The sequence below is a fragment of the Phycomyces blakesleeanus genome (assembly GCF_001638985.1).
Source record: "Phycomyces blakesleeanus NRRL 1555(-) unplaced genomic scaffold PHYBLscaffold_12, whole genome shotgun sequence".
Lineage (NCBI taxonomy): Eukaryota > Fungi > Mucoromycota > Mucoromycetes > Mucorales > Phycomycetaceae > Phycomyces > Phycomyces blakesleeanus.
Genome location: NW_017265145.1, coordinates 1,461,820 through 1,478,614, shown reverse-complemented (window position 1 = coordinate 1,478,614; position 16,795 = coordinate 1,461,820). Strand labels below are relative to the sequence as shown.

The window sequence follows — 16,795 nt, the reverse complement described above, 5'->3', positions numbered from 1 at the left end:
TTTCTAGTTTCTTTTCTTTTTAGAGTCTAGCACCGGCAGGGAAGCTCTTCATGGCTTGGCGAACTCCAAGGTCGGCCATGATTTCTTCTGCACCACCCAAAATAGCCTAAATAAAGAAATAATTGAGGGTGAGAGGGAAAGGGTGATTTGATTTAGTATTTTTCTTTGTACGCGGGAGATAGTGCGTGTGATTGTGTGTACAAGAAGAATTGCGATTAGGAATACTTACCGAGAACTTGTATGTTCTTTGAAGCATCTCAATATGTTTTCCCATTCCAGTCTTTGTAAGTGCTCGTCCACTAATAAAATGATATATATGTAAATAAACTTCCAAGCCTTTTCTTTTATAGATATAAAAAGATAAAACTCACCCAAAGATCTGACAAGCAGAGTCAGATACATTGTGAAGCATGCGAGTGGACTGGTACTTGCACAAAGCTAAAGGACCAGCAAGCTTCTCGGACTGCTCTTTGTATCCCATGTGACACATTTGATAAGTGATGTTTTCAACCCAATTATGAAAGCTCTCGAGTTCAGCAACCTGTATGTATGTATATACCAAGAGTTTGCTTAGTTGTGCACTAAATATCAAAAAGTATATAGATATAGATATATTTACCATAACAGCAAGTTTATTTCTGATTACAGGTTGGTCGATAAGTCTCTTTCCAAAGACCTTTCTCTGGTTAGCCCACTTGAAGCATTCTTCAATCACAATACGGGCAGCCATAGAAACACTGGTAATCATTACCCAGCGTTCATGGTTAAAGTTGGAAAGAACCACCATGAAACCACGGTCCTCCTTACCCAGCAAGTTCTCAACTGGGACTTTTACCTTTATGTTTTTTTTTTAAAAAAAAAGATAAAAATATTTGAGTATTCAAAATGTAAATTAGTAGTAGTAGTAGTAGTAGTAGTAGTAGTAAGTATTAATATATATATATATATATATATATCTGTATTCAACATACGTTTTCAAAGATAATATAAGAGGTACCGGCACTGCTGCTGTAAGATGTCTTGATGGCTTTGGTCTCGACATCATCCGAACGGTCGATCAAAAGCATAGACATGCCATTTTCGGTCTGAACAGCGGTTGAGAAGTAGTCAGCATATTGACCTATTATTTTTATATTAAAGAAATAAAATTAAATTAAATTAAATTAAATTAAATTAAATTAAATAAGCTTAGTAACAAGGTTTTTTTTTATATACATAGGAAGGTATATCAACAATACATACCACCAGTAATCCATTTCTTTACGCCGTTTACACTGATATTTTATTTTATTTTGAATAAATAAATAAACAAATATATATATATTTGATAAAGATATAAATACTAGTGGTTAAAATGATTATATTATAATTCCTACTAGTATTGGCTCACTTACATGTAGTGCTTTCCATCAGCTGTCTTTTTGGCAGTTGTACGAATGCTTGCAACATCAGATCCAGCATATGGTTCGGTAATAGCTAAACAGATTCGTTTCTTTCCAGAAAAGACTTCAGGTACAATCTACAGGTAGCAGGCAAGTAGGTTATTATTATTGTAATAAAAAAAAGTTAAAACAGTATAAAGAACCTTGAGCTAATAGAAGAAGTTTCATGTAATATATATAAATATTACCTTTGCCTTGAGCGCAGGCGATCCGAAATTGAGGACGGTTGGGATAGAGATGACCATTCCACCAAAGATACCATCACCAGCACCACGAGTTCCCCAGCGTGCTGTTTCCTCGTGTAGAATCAATTCGTGGAAGTAATCGAATTCTTCGCCGGTGACACCACCGGGAAGAGTAATGTTTCGCAGCCACGGGCCGGGACCCACATTTGCGGCCAAAAGATTGTAACTTCCCAACTTCTGCATGAATTCATCTGTTGGTTTGGTCTCCGTGTCTTCAAAGTGGCGAGCTTCTTCAGCAAGTTCATCGATAATTGGGCGAATTGCAGCACGGAACTTGTAGTGGCTCTCCCTATGTGAATTTAGTTATTAATATTGGTAATACTTTTATAATAGTGAAAATGAAAGTATTACTTGTAATAAGGTGATTTGAATCCCATCCAGGCACTAGGTTCTCCATAAGGTACTTTGGAGAAGTCACCGTTCTGGCGAATGGTAATCTGGGCCTTCTCATTCGCAATGGTACCAATCTTGTACTTTGAGTATTTAACCAAGACTTCTTGCCTGTGAAGACCGTAGAAATCTTCCGTGGCGTCTTTTCCGGCCATTTCGAGAATAGGAGCAGCGCCTCCTGGATGAAAATTGATGAATCGGCTCATATCATAAACGCTCGAGTCAATAATGATCCAGAGGTCATTTTCGGATGCATGGCGACCGACTTCTTCACGAGTAAATGTTTTTAAAGACATAGCAGTGCCGGTGAATTAGAGTAAGATAGAGTGGGGGGGTATGGGTATGGAGAAAGAGAAAGAGAGTGGGGAAATTGAATACAAAAATGTGGGAATTAAAGTCTGTCAACCAAAAAATATATTTGTATTTTTTTTTTGTATATATAAAAAAGAATGTCGCTGTTTCAAATTTGAAGTGTTAATGACTAAACAGATTTCAATTTTGAATTCTTGGATTACTTGGATGATTTTTTTTTTATATATATAAATGTATGTATGTATACACAAATACACTTTAATTCTAACTTTCTTTCCTTCCTTATTCTTTATATAATATACATATATTTTTAACATTGCTGACAAGATTTAATAAGCCTGATTGGACAGAATCATCTAATTATCTCTTTATTTTGCACACCAAATCTCACGCTTTTCCTTATCACATCTGTCAAGTTCTCTTGTGTGAAAATATTATTTCTAAAGCCATTTCCCATCAATCGGAGCCCAACAGTGTATATACAATATACAGTATAGCATTGAAATATCTGTACAACTCCAAACTCTGTACAAGAGAACTTTTACTTGTATGTATACTTGTTTAATTTGTATGCATGATGTGTAATGTAGTGTAGTTTATGTAGTTTATGTAGATGGTTGATATTACTATAAGAATTATCGACTCATTGGGCATTTTGATGCTGATTCTCCTTTGATGTGCCCTAATTCAAAGATGTTGTAACCGGTCGTGTAGATGGATTTATAGACATCATAGACGGGTGTGAATCGTCCTTGGGCGTTGGGTGAGTATGGTGTTCGGATAACAAAGTCAGTGCGAGGAAGACAGAGGTAGCGAATGAAATTTGCTCGCAAACGCATAGTGTACCAGAAAATGGTCTTGAAAATTGGTGATGGAGGCTCTATTCCAAACGCAACAATATCGTGCTCATCCAGAACACATGGAATAATCTTGTAAACAATTGGCCAGAACAGTTTTGGTATCCGAGACAAGAGATGGTCAATTGTGTGTTGTGCACATTTCCAGTTTGATTTGCTGTATCGAACCACGGTCTTTTCATAATGCTATTTATTAAAAGTTTAGATATAGATATATTTATGTGTGCGTGTGATATTATTATTATATTTTTACCTGTCTGAATGCTGTAAGTTCTTGTGGTGTTGCTGGAATATCTTTGATTTTCATCTTTTTTCCTAAATCAGCCCAAATAACAAACATTGCCTGTAGATTTACATATATATATATATTATATTTTTGGTTAATAAGATAAAATGAGAAAAGTCAAAGTCAAAGGCGCTTTATGGGTACTGTGTAATATTGTTACACAACTGTACAAAAGTGCAAATGCACAGATCCATAGATGCACAGATGCTCAAGTGCACAGATGTGTATGTGTATATTGGCTTACGTTTATTTCTCGTTCGTCAAGCTCTCTCCACTCAAACTGGGCAATCCATCGAATTGGCTCTGCTACAAATAGACCGACTGTGTAAATGTGATCATCGTTACGGATATTGTGCTTTGCATGGATGTCGTTCAATCGGTTTATTGCTTGGGTTGCTCGTCCTCTTTGGTTCATGATGTCCATTTCACTTATGAACGGACAGATCTTCATGTGGTTCTGGATTCGAGGATAAGGATCTGCAATTTCACCTAGGATAAGCTCTGTGTCGTCTGCTCTCTTTGCACAGTCTTTCTCGAATATAGTTGATGCAACCAAGGTTTTGCTTATTGAAGGAACAACGAATGTCTTGAACAACGCAAATTCCAGTGATTCGCGTGAAATTACTTTATTTTATTTTTAAAAATATAAAAAAAATATCAGTAAATTATGTGCTTGTATTTGTATGTTTCTGTTATTGGGGTAAAGACTACAAGGCTTTTAAAGAGAGTGACTTACTGGGGAATTCTCTTCTAAATGCATGACTGAATATTGCTTCGGCAGCATCGTAATCTTCAAAGACAACCTGAGGATCAGGGTATTGTTTCCGCAGATTGTTTATATACTTGTATCGAAGAGACCGAACAAGGATAAGGTAGGCGCCAAAGAGGATTAGGCACAGGATATAGACGTTTGTTTTGGATAAGAGAGAATGTGTGGAGTTGACCCAGGCTACTGTTGTTTCAGTGAAGCTCATTTTGGAAGTAAATGACAATTAGAATGACAATTGAAGTGAAAATGAAGATAAGAATAGAGATGTAATGTATGTATAACGTGCAGTGTAATGTAGTGTTTTTGAGGGAATCAAAGTCTTGACAAGTAAAGCAAAAAAAAAGGATCTACTATAAATCCTATGCTTATATACTTTACACAACAATCCAATTCAAGAGAAACTGCCCACACGTCATTTAGAGCCTTTTTGTATTATAGGTTATATATATATATATATGTGTGTGTGTGTGAGAGAGAGAGGCTATGCACATTTATGTATGTATGTATGTATGTATGTAATTTTTTTTGTATACATCCTAATGGGCGTTTTTTCTGTCTTTATCTATCTATCGATCTAGATAATTGCTTCTAGGAGATACTGGGGCTACCAGAATCCAGTTTGTTCTTCTTCTTTTATTTATGTATTGTCAGGGTGAAGATACAGGGATTGTCTGACTTGTTTTCTTACTTATTTCTAACAACAAGAAACTATGAAATTGAGGAGGTTGCTAAATAACGAATGATAATGAATGAAAATGAATGATAATGAAATATACAAGTGAACCCTAAAAAGGCAACAAAAAAATATATGTATAAAAAAAGTGACTTGAAAATAGAATAAACCTGTCTATTACTGCTTCAAAATACAAATAAAATAAAAACCTTGAAGCCAACTTTTGTCTGCTACGATACTTGTTTATTGTTGTACAATATTTTATATTGATATATTACTTTTTCGGCTCTTCTTCTCAATCTGTGTACCTTTATAATATAAAAAATGTGTCGATCTCTTATCAGATTTATTTGGTTTTTATAATTTTTTGGGTGGATAACAATAGTTGAAAACAATAATGATAAATAAATATATATAAAAGAAAAAGGTACAATGCATGGACTTCTGGCATGTCCAAAGCATATTTTCGATATTCAGGAGAAGTAAAGAATTGAAAGCTTGCTGTTTAAAAGTATAAAGGAGTTAAAGAGAGAGAGAGAGTAAAGGGGGTGGGTGTGTGGCACAACTATCAAAGACATGTGGATTATCAACTTCCATGTACACCGTTATGTCAAATCCCTCTCCTCTGTCTTCCTTCTACAAAAACATAGACTTTTAATATGAGCATAATATATATATGTATATAAACATATATTTCTTCGTTTTAGTCCATAGAATCCCATCAGTGTGCTTTGGTGCGTTTGTAAAATAAGAAAGACCTTTGGACAAATAAAGAAATAAAAAAAAATAACCCCCAATTCCTCCAATTTGGGTCTAGTAGACTACATTCTTCTTTTGAGTACAAGATGTGTATATTCTATTATATTCTATATAATTATATTAATAAGATCTTCATGTTGAACAAACAACAAAAAAAAGAGCGGCTTTTGTACAAATAAAGACTCGTCGCTAAGAATTTTCAAGTACACAAGGACAATTTCAAGAATATAAGCTTTGAAAGTACAAAATTTAGTATGTATATATGTATTTATATGTTTTTTTTTTTACCAGCAAACAAATACAAAACCTTTTATTTTAATATCACCAATTATAAATAACAGTATTAGTAGTAAGAATAAAAAAAAACAGGGTATTTAGGGAAGTAGAAGCTACTTACATCAGCAATTCTGCCTAGTTATTTGTACTTTACTATACTTCAAAATGTACAAATTACAGGCACCCTTTGTGTTATGTGTGTTTTGTCATGCATTCTGCAATGCACCTTTTGGACCTTCTTTTTTTTTAAGAAAATAAAATAATATAAAATGATATATTCTGCAATAATTTATCCGGATATGTAAGAGTGCAATTTTGTGCTGTCTGTTTGTGTATGACGACAAATGAAGACATACAATGCAAGGAGATATTAATCAATGTATTTGTGCTGTATGGGTAAAGGTGTATAATTCCCTTGCCAATAGAACTATATATATATATAAATAAAAGGTGGGTAGTCAAACGATTGTCTATCTACAGATTCTATTAATCCTTTTGTTTGATATTGTTATTATTACTATTCTCTCTCTTATATATATATGTAGTAGTAGTAGTAGTAGATTTCTATATTCTGCTTACATATTTATAAATGAAGCTAATGCCAAGAAATGCTCTAGTGAATTTAGATAGATATATGTACTTTTATGTATGTATATGTGTACCGTCTTCTTTTTAAAAAAAAAACTATGCTCCAAGTCTAGAACAAGTAGATTAGCTTTTAAATACTTTTCTTACGCTTAATATTCGAGATTTTATATGAGACATTGATAATAGCAGTAAGTGGAAAACTGTGTGCCAAAGTATATTTCCAGTGGTTTCTTTTTATATGCATATCCCCATCATATGATAAAAGATTACATATATATATATATATATATATGTGTGTGTGTGTACTATACAGTAATACGTTTGGCTCAATTTTAGTATCTGCATTCAACCTAAAGATTGGCACTCATTTCTTTGTATTATTTTTGATTATTTACGTTGTTTTTATGTAGATATTATTTTGCACTGCATATATCAAAGCAGTTCTGTACAGCAAGTTACTTAATATCTGGTCTTGAGCTAAACCCATTACTATCCTCCTTCTATCTATCTATCTATCTATCTATTAGTATTTTAAAGGTAATCGGATATCCAGGGAAAAAAAGGAAAGGCGACGATGCAGCTAATTCTTCTTTCTTTCTCTTTCAAGTCCCTTGTCAGGGCAAGCCTTGTGGTATCCTTGCATTATCTACCAGGCACCTAATACCTTTATACAAATATATATACAAATATATATATATATATATATATATATATGTGTGTGTGTGTGTGTTTTATCTTTAATAATAATAATAATTAACTTTCAGGGATGTGAATCAAACTCTTTTCCAAAGTAGTGTTGTACTTCTTGAAATCCATATTTATTCTTTATATTTAAATGAAAACTCTATCACACATCATAATATTGTAGCATCAAAAGTCTAGAGTATATTGAGAATAAATGCATTAATATTTAATGCTTATCATTAACATTACCCACTCCAAAGAAAAAGGCAAAGAGGGGGTAGAAGGAGGAGAAAGAGTGGCTCCTTTTCTAGCGCCTATTACTTTTTATTTTTATCTTTAGTGCTTTTGCAGAATATCAGTATTTCTACTGCAAAAGTTTGGTTTTCATTTTTTTGTAACATATAAATGGTAGAATCAATGCAATGCCTTTAAGCTTCATGTATGTATATATCTAAGACCAATGATATGCTCAAGCTTCATTAACAGCTTTCTCGAGTAATCTGACAAGAGGGTTATTTATAATGAAGTAAGGAGAAGTATTATCCCAGTCAAGCGACTCCATGATGTCTTTTGTAAAGTAAATAAATATAAACCCTGTTGGGTAACCAGGCATCTTTCTCTTTTCTTTTCCTTGTGTGCTTTCATCACCTTGGTAACAAATTCCAGTAAGAATTGTGGTGTTTAATGCTCTTTTAGTATTGTTTTTTTTACAATACTTAATTTACATTTCTTGAACGACCCTTTGTCTCTGATTAGGTTTGCATTGATTCCCACTTCATCTATAAAAAAAACACCCATTCTGCTTTGTTTGAAACACATTTTGCTTACATTCTGGATAAAACTGAGCATTATTACAGCCCTCTACTCTTTCTCTTATTATCAGTTCCCTCATGAACTCCTTAACAGCCCTCTAACACATATATTTCTGACAATGTTGCACTCCCAATCAAAATCGATATTACTACATTTTCAAAAATGTGTATCTATATACATGGAGTATAAAAGTGTTGTATTGCTTTTCTCATTTATATTTCCACAAATGAAAAATCAGACTTTTGGAGTGGATACCCTGTTCTAAGAGCATCTGCAGCGGTTACATTATATGCTCACTATTAATCTGACAATATTGAAATTATTAAATTCATCTTTATAGAGAACAAATGTCCCATAAAATAAACTTCTTTTTTGAAATATGAACCCATTCTTTTTTTTTTGTGGTAAATCGGGAGGAAGGAATTTGAAACAAATTGAGTTTGCAAAAATAAAAATAAAATAAAAAATGTATGTGCGTAAATACAGCACTGATAGTAGTGGCTGCATATGTTTAATCGATGTTATTCTTTAAAACAAACCTCTTTAACTTTGTTTCAAAAGAATAAAAATAAAATAGCTTAATATGAGACTGTTACCTATCAATGCAAAGTCACAATTAAGTCAATACGTCATACTTGTTATTAATTATTATTATACATTTCAAATTTTTTTGTTTGTTTATTTGTTTTTATTTTGTTTTGGATTTCAAAGGATTAACTTTCATACGTACGCACACATAGATAACTATCAAGGTTGTGTATATGTTATCAAGTTCTGCACGCTCTTGTCTTTTTCGATTTCGTTCTTGTTCCCGCCCTATTGTTTCTCAATCTTTTCGTTTCTACCAATCAAATACTAGAATGATTAAGGACCCGCTCGTTTGGATCGACTGTGAGGTAAGTTACAATGATATAGTGATATGGATAGCAATAGTTATAGTAGCAGTAGCAGTAGAGTAGAAGTAGCAGTAGAAGTAGGAGAAGAAGTAAAAAAAAATACTTTGATGCATATTGTGTGGTGCTGTAACTGTGTCTGACAAGTTTATCGGCTTTTCAGATGACTGGTCTTGATATACAGAAGGACTGCCTAATTGAGATCGCAGTCTTGATCACTGATGGTGAATTGAATGTGGTTGCCGAGGTAAATTCATTCTGCTGTCTTTCAGAAAAGGCTAGCAAAAGATTATTTTGTCTCACCAAGTAAATTTCCTTTTCTCTCTACCTGCCTATCTTCCTACCTACCTACCTACCTACCTACCTATATTTATTTATTTTTTTTAAAAAAAAACAGGGGCCAGAACTAATTATTCATCAACCACGCCATGTGATGGACTCAATGAATGGTAGTCTTATTAGACTAGATATCTGTGAGAAAAGCATACTCATTGATTTGTATTAATAGAATGGTGTATTGAACACCATGGAGCAGTAAGTTATTTAGTTATTTAGTTAGTTTGTGATCTATTGTTACGGTCACTGTTACCTTGCTTTGTTTATAAATCAAGTTCATTTTCTTTTATTTACTTTTTACAACTGATCTGTTACAGTCTGGCTTGACTCGTTCAGTATTGGAGAGTAAAATCAGTACAGCCGAAGCACATCAACGAGTGGTGTCTTTTTTGAAAGAGCACATCCCAGCCGGAGTTGCTCCTTTGGCTGGAAACTCTGTCCATGCTGACAAGCGTTTCCTTGAAAAAGAAATGCCAGAGGTAGTTGAACATTTGCACTACCGTATCGTGGGTGAGTTTCAAGTAATCTTTTTTCCGGATAACACATGCTAAAATTGATAAATAAAAATTATAATAATAAATAGATGTGAGCACTATCAAGGAATTGGCCAAGAGATGGTAAGTAAACACATATCATTTTCAGATGCGTTACTCAATAGACATTGTTAAATCAGGAACCCTGATGTTGCAGCAGGTGTTATCAAAAAGAATGGCCACCGTGCTTTAGATGACATCAAGGAGAGTATCGATGAACTAAAATATTACCGCAAATATCTCTTCATTGCTCCACAGTAAAGGTGTAGAATCTAATTATATAATGACAATTTATTATAATTGGCCTGCCTTTCATCATTTGTGATCCAAAAGAATAAAATAAAATAGACACGGGATTTTGTACTCCAGACTTAATTCTTGGCCATGAAGATCATCGGCGTTGTGGATGAGTGGTTTGGGATGCGGGGCAAGGCTGGTAAAGATGGGGTAGGAAAGTATATCGGATTTTAATCGTCCTATTGGCCCCTCCCACCTGATTGTCACATATAAAATATTATATTATAAAATGGCGGGTTAGAGATTTGGTATGTTACTGGGAAGGATTCCGTTTATGGGTAATAAATAATACACACAAACACAGGCAGAGCAATCTAGAATTTCAAGAAGAGCATCATAGTTAATAGTAAAGTGTATCATTTTTATGTAGATATATATTTAGCGGGCTTTTAGTTTGTACTTTTGTGTTTTTGTTTTTAGTGCTTAGAAGAGGTACATGAAATCCCCCACAAAATCACAAGCAAATTGTGTGTGTGTGTATATATATATATATAAAGTACCCCAGCTTTTTGCAATAGTATTTTAACGAGTTAATATTTTATTGAAACAAGGGCCCATGTATTCGTCTTTTTTTTTTTATATTTATTTATTTATTATATATATTGTTGTGCGGGGAGGACCAATAGAAAAAAAGATAAATGATTTGATAATTGAATATCATCAATATAATTTATACAGACTTATAAATATACCAATACTAATGCGAATTAGCATTCAAACCCTAATACAGAAAAATCTCCTACACCACAATCGGTGTGGCGATGGAAACTAATCGTTTTTCCTCTACTATAATTCTAAGTCTAATTATCATTATTAATTGGGATTTTTTTTTTCTATTACAAACATTTCTTGGTTAAAGTAAATCCGTATGATTTGATTATATCGAATATCTACACCACAAAATAAAGTCAGTATAGAAACCAACAAACAAATACACAAAATGCACACACAAATGTTAAATTTCAATTGAACTATCCATTTTCAATGTAAAAATAAACAAAAATATATATATTTTATTATTATTTTTATCACTATCATTGATTTATTTATTATATTCATTTATTGAAAAAATAATAACAATAGTAGTAAAAGTAAAAGAAATATATATATAAAAATATATATATAAAAGAGAAAGAAAAGAAAAGTACATTTAAAAGAATAGAGTATTAAAATATCAGAATTGATGAAAGTGGAAATGAGAGATAAACTCAAGGCAGTAACGTACAGCTTCAATACATCGAAAGTAAAGAGAATAAACAAAAGGGGAGGAATCAGGCTCAGCCAAAATATCACAAAGAAAAATAAGAAAGACGAGTAGTAATAATAATAGTAATAGTAATAATAGCAGTAACGGTGGTAGTGGTGGTAGTGGTAGAGGTAGTAAATAGTAAATAGCAAATAGCAAATAATAATAAGTAGTAGGAGTAGTAGGAGTAGTAGGAGTAGTAGGAGTAGTAGGAGTAGGAGTAATGATAATAATGATAATAATAATAGAAATAGAAATAGAAATTTAAAATAAACTCTAAAGTAGTATGCAATTACTTAAAGTTAGGACCCTTTTCATCAGAATCCTGGTAGTTCTTTTTGATGTCAGTTGCAGCTGAGTTGGGGTTAAGAGTATCAGGAGAGACCTTTTCCTGCTGGACAGAGAAGTTGGATGGCATGCGACGGGATACAGGGCGGCTAGCCAGGCTGGGTACACGGGAAGAGCGGGGACGTTGGGCGAGCGACTCGGCGTCATGCTTGGAGTCATATAGAGAGACCGATCCGATATGAGAGGCGATGGACTTTGCGTCGTTTTGGAACTCTTGGGTGGAGAACAAGACTTCGATCTCCTCAAGAGACTTTCCTTTGGTCTCGGGGTACCAGAGATAGATGGGAACCAAGAAGATGACATTAAGGATACCAAACAGCAAAAAGGTCCAGTATTTGGCGTATTCAAACAGGACGGGTGCAATCATAGCAACAACAAAATTACCAAGCCAGTTGGCAGCAGTCGACATCGAGTTACCCTTGGCACGCAGAGCGGTGGAGAAGATCTCGGAGGGATAGAGCCAGGCAAGACCCAACCAGGCGGCACCGAATACAAAGTTATAAAGCATGACAAACAAAATGACACCAGGGGATGCCTTGGTGTTGCCGTTCTCGACAGCATATTGGCAGCCACCGACAACAAACAGAGTGACAGCCTGGCCGATAAGACCCCAGTACATGAGCCATCTGCGACCAAGACGATCAATGGTATAGATTGCAGTCAGGGCACCGATGAAGTAGACAATCGAATCAACACCGGCCATCAACATGGCCATTTCGGTGCTCATGCCAGCCTGCTTGAAGACGTCTGCGAGATAGTAACTGATGACATTGATACCACCAAACTGCTGGATGATCTGGCCACCCATACCCAACAGAACACGATAACGGTTGTTCATCTTGCCCTTTTTGAAGAGATCTTTGTATGAAGAAATGTTTTCACGGCGCTCGAGCTCAATACCATCGCGGATTTCTTCCCACTCGGCTACACAGCGGGGGTGATTGATATCGCAGTCAGACCAGAGACGGGACAAGACTTCTTTGCATTCGTCTTCATAGCCATGAGCTTGTAACCAACGAGGAGATTCGGGCAGGAAAAACGAAGCAGCGCCAAGAATGATAGCGAAGAACATTTGGAAAGCAAGAGGGAAGCGCCAGACGACCTCACCTTCGGCAAAGTAGAGACCATACTCGAGCCAGTAGGCAATTCCGACACCGACGGTCAAGAGAGAGGCTTCAAAGGCTACATGAGAGCCTCTGGACTTTGGTGGCGAGAGTTCTGCTTGGTAGACAGGGATTGTGGCGGTGTTCATTCCGTTTCCAACACCAGTGATAATACGGGCGACGATCATCATACCAGAGTTGACGGCAGCAGTCTGGAGGATGGCACCGATGATCAAGATGAGACAGCCAACACGGATAGTCTTACGACGGCCGAGTTTGTCACCAACTTTTCCTGTAGAAAGAGCACCGAACATACAACCGATTTCGTACAGGGCCACAATGGCACCAACGAGAGCTGAATTGTCTTGACTACCCATGGTAGCTTTGAAACCATCGTTCGCAACGACACCAGACATGACACCCTTTTATTTTATTTTTTAATTATAAAAATTTAAATCTGTTAATCATCTTTTTCAAACAGATCAAATCGAAAATGGACTTGAGAGCAAGTAAGAATAATAATGTATATATATATATATTTACCTGATCATAACCAAAGAGCAAGAACCCAATGGCTGCAAGTAGCGTGGTTGCCCGGAACAAGGCATCTCCTTTAAGCATTGTTGTTGATTTGTAAAATGTGTGTGTGTGTGTGTAGCTATTAGATTATAGAATTATTGATTAAAGAATACAATATACAATAATATATATATATATATATATTAAAAAATAAAAAGAGAAGAAGAAGAAGAGGAAGAAGAGGAAGAAGAAGTTATAACTCTAAAGGTTTTGCTGGGCTCCTTTATATACTTTCACCCTCGATTTGATTCCACGGATCAAGAATAAAATATACATATAAAAAAAGTGCCATTTCTATTATATAAATTTATAAAATACAATAAATATATATAATAAAAAAAAAAAAAGACTTGTGTTGGCGTTTGTGTTCGTGTGTGTTCGTGTGTTCTGCCTTTCTTTCTGCGATATGTATATGCGGGGTGTATCTTTAATTTTTTTTTTTTGCTGAGATATTAAAGTTTGTGCGACAGGTCAAAACAGATTCAAAATTTTCTACTGCACTTTTTGAGACCAATTTACGGACTTTGTAATGTATGCCGTACTTTAAAAAAAAAATTCTTTATTGCGGGGATCTGTGTTTTTATATATTTTTTATAACGTCCGCCAAGATCAACAATTTTTTAAAGAAGTGTATACACTTGTCAATTGTGTTTATTTTTTTTTTGGGATTTTTCACTTATACCACACTTTATACTCTATATACTTATAATATATAATTATGTATGAAATGTGCAAAGGCATGTATTGTGGATAATCAAAGCCAAAAGAAAACAAAATCAAATCAAATCAAATCAAATCAAATGAATGAATGAATGAATGAACGAATGAAAATACCCATGTACTTATTGATCTGTCTACAAAGTTCAATAGGTCATTGGTGAAAGATAGACGGAGAAATATCCGCTTATAGAGAGACAGAAACATTATCTTGCTTTCTTTACAGAACTCAAATTTCATGTTTTCTAAACTATTCATCAGCATAAATATGCTGCATTCAATCGTGTTTTTTTCGTTATATCATTTTTTAGTCATAACAAAAAATATACTTTTGAAAATGAGTAGGGTTTCAAAAATTACTATTCCATCAATGGTTCAAATCATTTATTTGATCTTATGGTTGAGGTATTTATGACATGGTTAAGTATGAATATCTCCATTATTGTTTCATTTTATTCCTTAAAAAAACACACACTTTTGCTCACAAAGGAAAATAATTAAAATTGTTATATAGTAATAGTGATATATGGTACATTTTACACACAAACACAAAATATAGATAAATAAATATTAGAATTTGTATTCTTATTTTCAGGCTGATATATTTCAAAGGTCAATATGATACAAAACAAAAAAAAATAGGGTTGTGTAATTTGGGTTTGACAAATATTATTACAAATAGTTCACAGAGTACAGGTGAACTTTTCTTACTGAATATACAAGCTATTTTTCTGTAATTTTATTTGGCTTTTGGTTTTTGGTTTTTCGTATAATTCTTCTTTGATTTCTCTAACCTAGTTGTTTAATCTAATTAGTAACTCCAGTAAATTCGATTCAATTCAATTCAATCCAATGGAATGGAAAAAAGAATACCAGGCATTTGTATTTTTGTATTTTTTTGTATATTTGTTTATTAATTGAGATATTGGTCAAAAATTATCCTCTCTTTAGAGAACCAATTGTAGTGCAGACAAGATATCAAGTTTCTTGCCTCCCAGATAAACTAACAATAATTTGGCAAAAAAGATGTTATTTAAGTCTATTAATAATTGCAAATGAAAAAGGTTCAGAGTAGTTGCTTGCGGCAGATCAAATTGGACCAAAAGAATGACTTAAACATCTTTGTTGATCTTTGTTCATTAGAATGACCAGACAGATCAGACTTTTTTTTTTTGGTTTTCAACAGTTGAATAGACTTTCATTTCTGGATCTGGCGGAGTATTATAACAGAGTCGGTGAATGTGTTTTATAGTCAGCGACTATATATTCAAAATCCGAAAAACTGGGACATTGTAATAGCTGTATACATTATACCATTGTCGTACTCAAAACGGGAGCTTCTGGGATTACCTTGGGTAAATTGTATGCTCAACTATAATTATTACTATATATATATATATTTATACGTCATATTGGCCAGGAACTCCTTGTACAATTTGTATACTGGTTTAAATGACCTTTAATCCAATTATTGCCTATCCAAGATTTTGCTATTTTGTAACTATATATCTTTCTTTCAAACACTGAACTCGTAATATTTCTTTATTCGTTTGTTTGTTTGTTTATTTATTTATTTATTTTTATTATAACTATGCATGTTGGTAAGACCAGATCTATAGAAATCGGTTGATAGTAATCATTCATATGATGGATCTACTGACGCAACAAGACAGAGTCTGTTATTTTCTCTCTAAATAAAATAATAAAAGAACCACCTTGGAAGTACAAGATATTGTTGTACTTTTGATTTTAACTTTATATGTATTTTCTCTATCTCTCTTAGTCATACTATCAAAAACAATTATTGAGTAAAATAACTAAATAGATAAATAAATAAAGGCTATACAAGGTGGGAGGGCCCCACATTTCGGAGCTGGATAGGCGTTGTAGGCGTGTATGATGGATATAGAAAACAATGCCTACTATATAAAAAGGCTTATTTTTTTAAAAGGAAAATACTTTGCTGAAACCCCGTATTTGATTGAAGGAAATAATATAAAAATAAAAATAAGAAGGGATTAAAAGGGACAAAAACGGGGTAAGAACTAACGCTGTAGGAAAATAAGAAAAAAAAAAAGAAAAAAAAATCGGAATATTAAATATTAAATATTGTATTTGAGTTGAAATACCAAATAACAGTTTCTTGGCCTATACTCATATCGATATATGTATTGAAGGCATATATCTATGGTTATTTTTCTTAGAGCCAGCACGTCCTTTCACTGAAGGTTATGAATAGATATTTAAACACAGACAAATAAGATTAGCAAGTAATAATAACCCTAATGTTAATAGTTGATATGAATACTTCTTTAACTGACATAACGAAAGAAGCAAATAAACAGACAAATAAGCGAATCGTCAGCAAGTACTGAAAGAATATGTTTCCTTCTGTTAGTTTAGATACATAAGACTGCTCCAAAATAAACCACCACAGTTCAAGGTTACGTGAAGATGAAATCATCATCAAAATCAAGCCTAATGTTCTTTAAGTTTATATATGCTTATAAGAAAGTGCACATATTGTGATTAATGCACTACTTATACTTGACCTTCAAAACATTAATGCTTACATCTCTTTGCTTTATTCTGTAGCTTTGTAACTTTGGATTACAAGTATATCTATAAAAAGCTTCAAAGTCTTCATTT

The 16,795-nt window shown here is 33.6% G+C and overlaps 5 protein-coding genes across 5 annotated transcripts; 1 reads left to right on the top strand and 4 right to left on the bottom strand.

Annotated features, from left to right (window-relative positions):
- Positions 1 to 19: 19 nt before the first annotated feature.
- Positions 20 to 2,420, bottom strand: PHYBLDRAFT_134181 (hypothetical protein; the record flags this gene model as incomplete). The annotated part of the gene is made up of 9 exons (XM_018429628.1): positions 2,039 to 2,420; positions 1,631 to 1,976; positions 1,395 to 1,519; positions 1,234 to 1,274; positions 972 to 1,120; positions 620 to 835; positions 372 to 541; positions 230 to 299; positions 20 to 106 (listed from the first exon to the last, which is right to left on the bottom strand). The coding sequence occupies exons 1-9, from the start codon at positions 2,371 to 2,373 to the stop codon at positions 20 to 22; spliced, it is 1,539 nt and encodes a 512-aa protein (XP_018291165.1). The 5' UTR covers positions 2,374 to 2,420.
- A 604-nt stretch (positions 2,421 to 3,024) lies between these two features.
- On the bottom strand, positions 3,025 to 4,506 carry PHYBLDRAFT_146437 (hypothetical protein; the record flags this gene model as incomplete). The annotated part of the gene is made up of 4 exons (XM_018431647.1): positions 3,025 to 3,432; positions 3,500 to 3,589; positions 3,777 to 4,156; positions 4,269 to 4,506. 4 exons carry the CDS (start codon positions 4,504 to 4,506, stop codon positions 3,025 to 3,027), a joined length of 1,116 nt encoding a protein of 371 aa, XP_018291164.1.
- A 1,334-nt stretch (positions 4,507 to 5,840) lies between these two features.
- PHYBLDRAFT_169376 (hypothetical protein) lies at positions 5,841 to 7,084 on the bottom strand (the record flags this gene model as incomplete). Its single annotated transcript, XM_018436064.1, has 7 exons — positions 5,841 to 5,965; positions 6,022 to 6,040; positions 6,131 to 6,144; positions 6,366 to 6,436; positions 6,589 to 6,622; positions 6,745 to 6,827; positions 6,993 to 7,084. 7 exons carry the CDS (start codon positions 7,082 to 7,084, stop codon positions 5,841 to 5,843), a joined length of 438 nt encoding a protein of 145 aa, XP_018291163.1.
- A 1,716-nt stretch (positions 7,085 to 8,800) lies between these two features.
- Positions 8,801 to 10,211, top strand: PHYBLDRAFT_181756 (hypothetical protein). The gene is made up of 8 exons (XM_018438516.1): positions 8,801 to 8,846; positions 8,954 to 8,990; positions 9,151 to 9,234; positions 9,385 to 9,436; positions 9,496 to 9,521; positions 9,641 to 9,833; positions 9,907 to 9,940; positions 9,997 to 10,211. The coding sequence occupies exons 2-8, from the start codon at positions 8,955 to 8,957 to the stop codon at positions 10,115 to 10,117; spliced, it is 546 nt and encodes a 181-aa protein (XP_018291162.1). The 5' UTR covers positions 8,801 to 8,846; position 8,954; the 3' UTR covers positions 10,118 to 10,211.
- A 957-nt stretch (positions 10,212 to 11,168) lies between these two features.
- PHYBLDRAFT_134173 (hypothetical protein) lies at positions 11,169 to 13,596 on the bottom strand. The gene is made up of 2 exons (XM_018429627.1): positions 13,394 to 13,596; positions 11,169 to 13,272 (listed from the first exon to the last, which is right to left on the bottom strand). Exons 1-2 carry the CDS (start codon positions 13,469 to 13,471, stop codon positions 11,692 to 11,694), a joined length of 1,659 nt encoding a protein of 552 aa, XP_018291161.1. The 5' UTR covers positions 13,472 to 13,596; the 3' UTR covers positions 11,169 to 11,691.
- Positions 13,597 to 16,795: the final 3,199 nt, after the last annotated feature.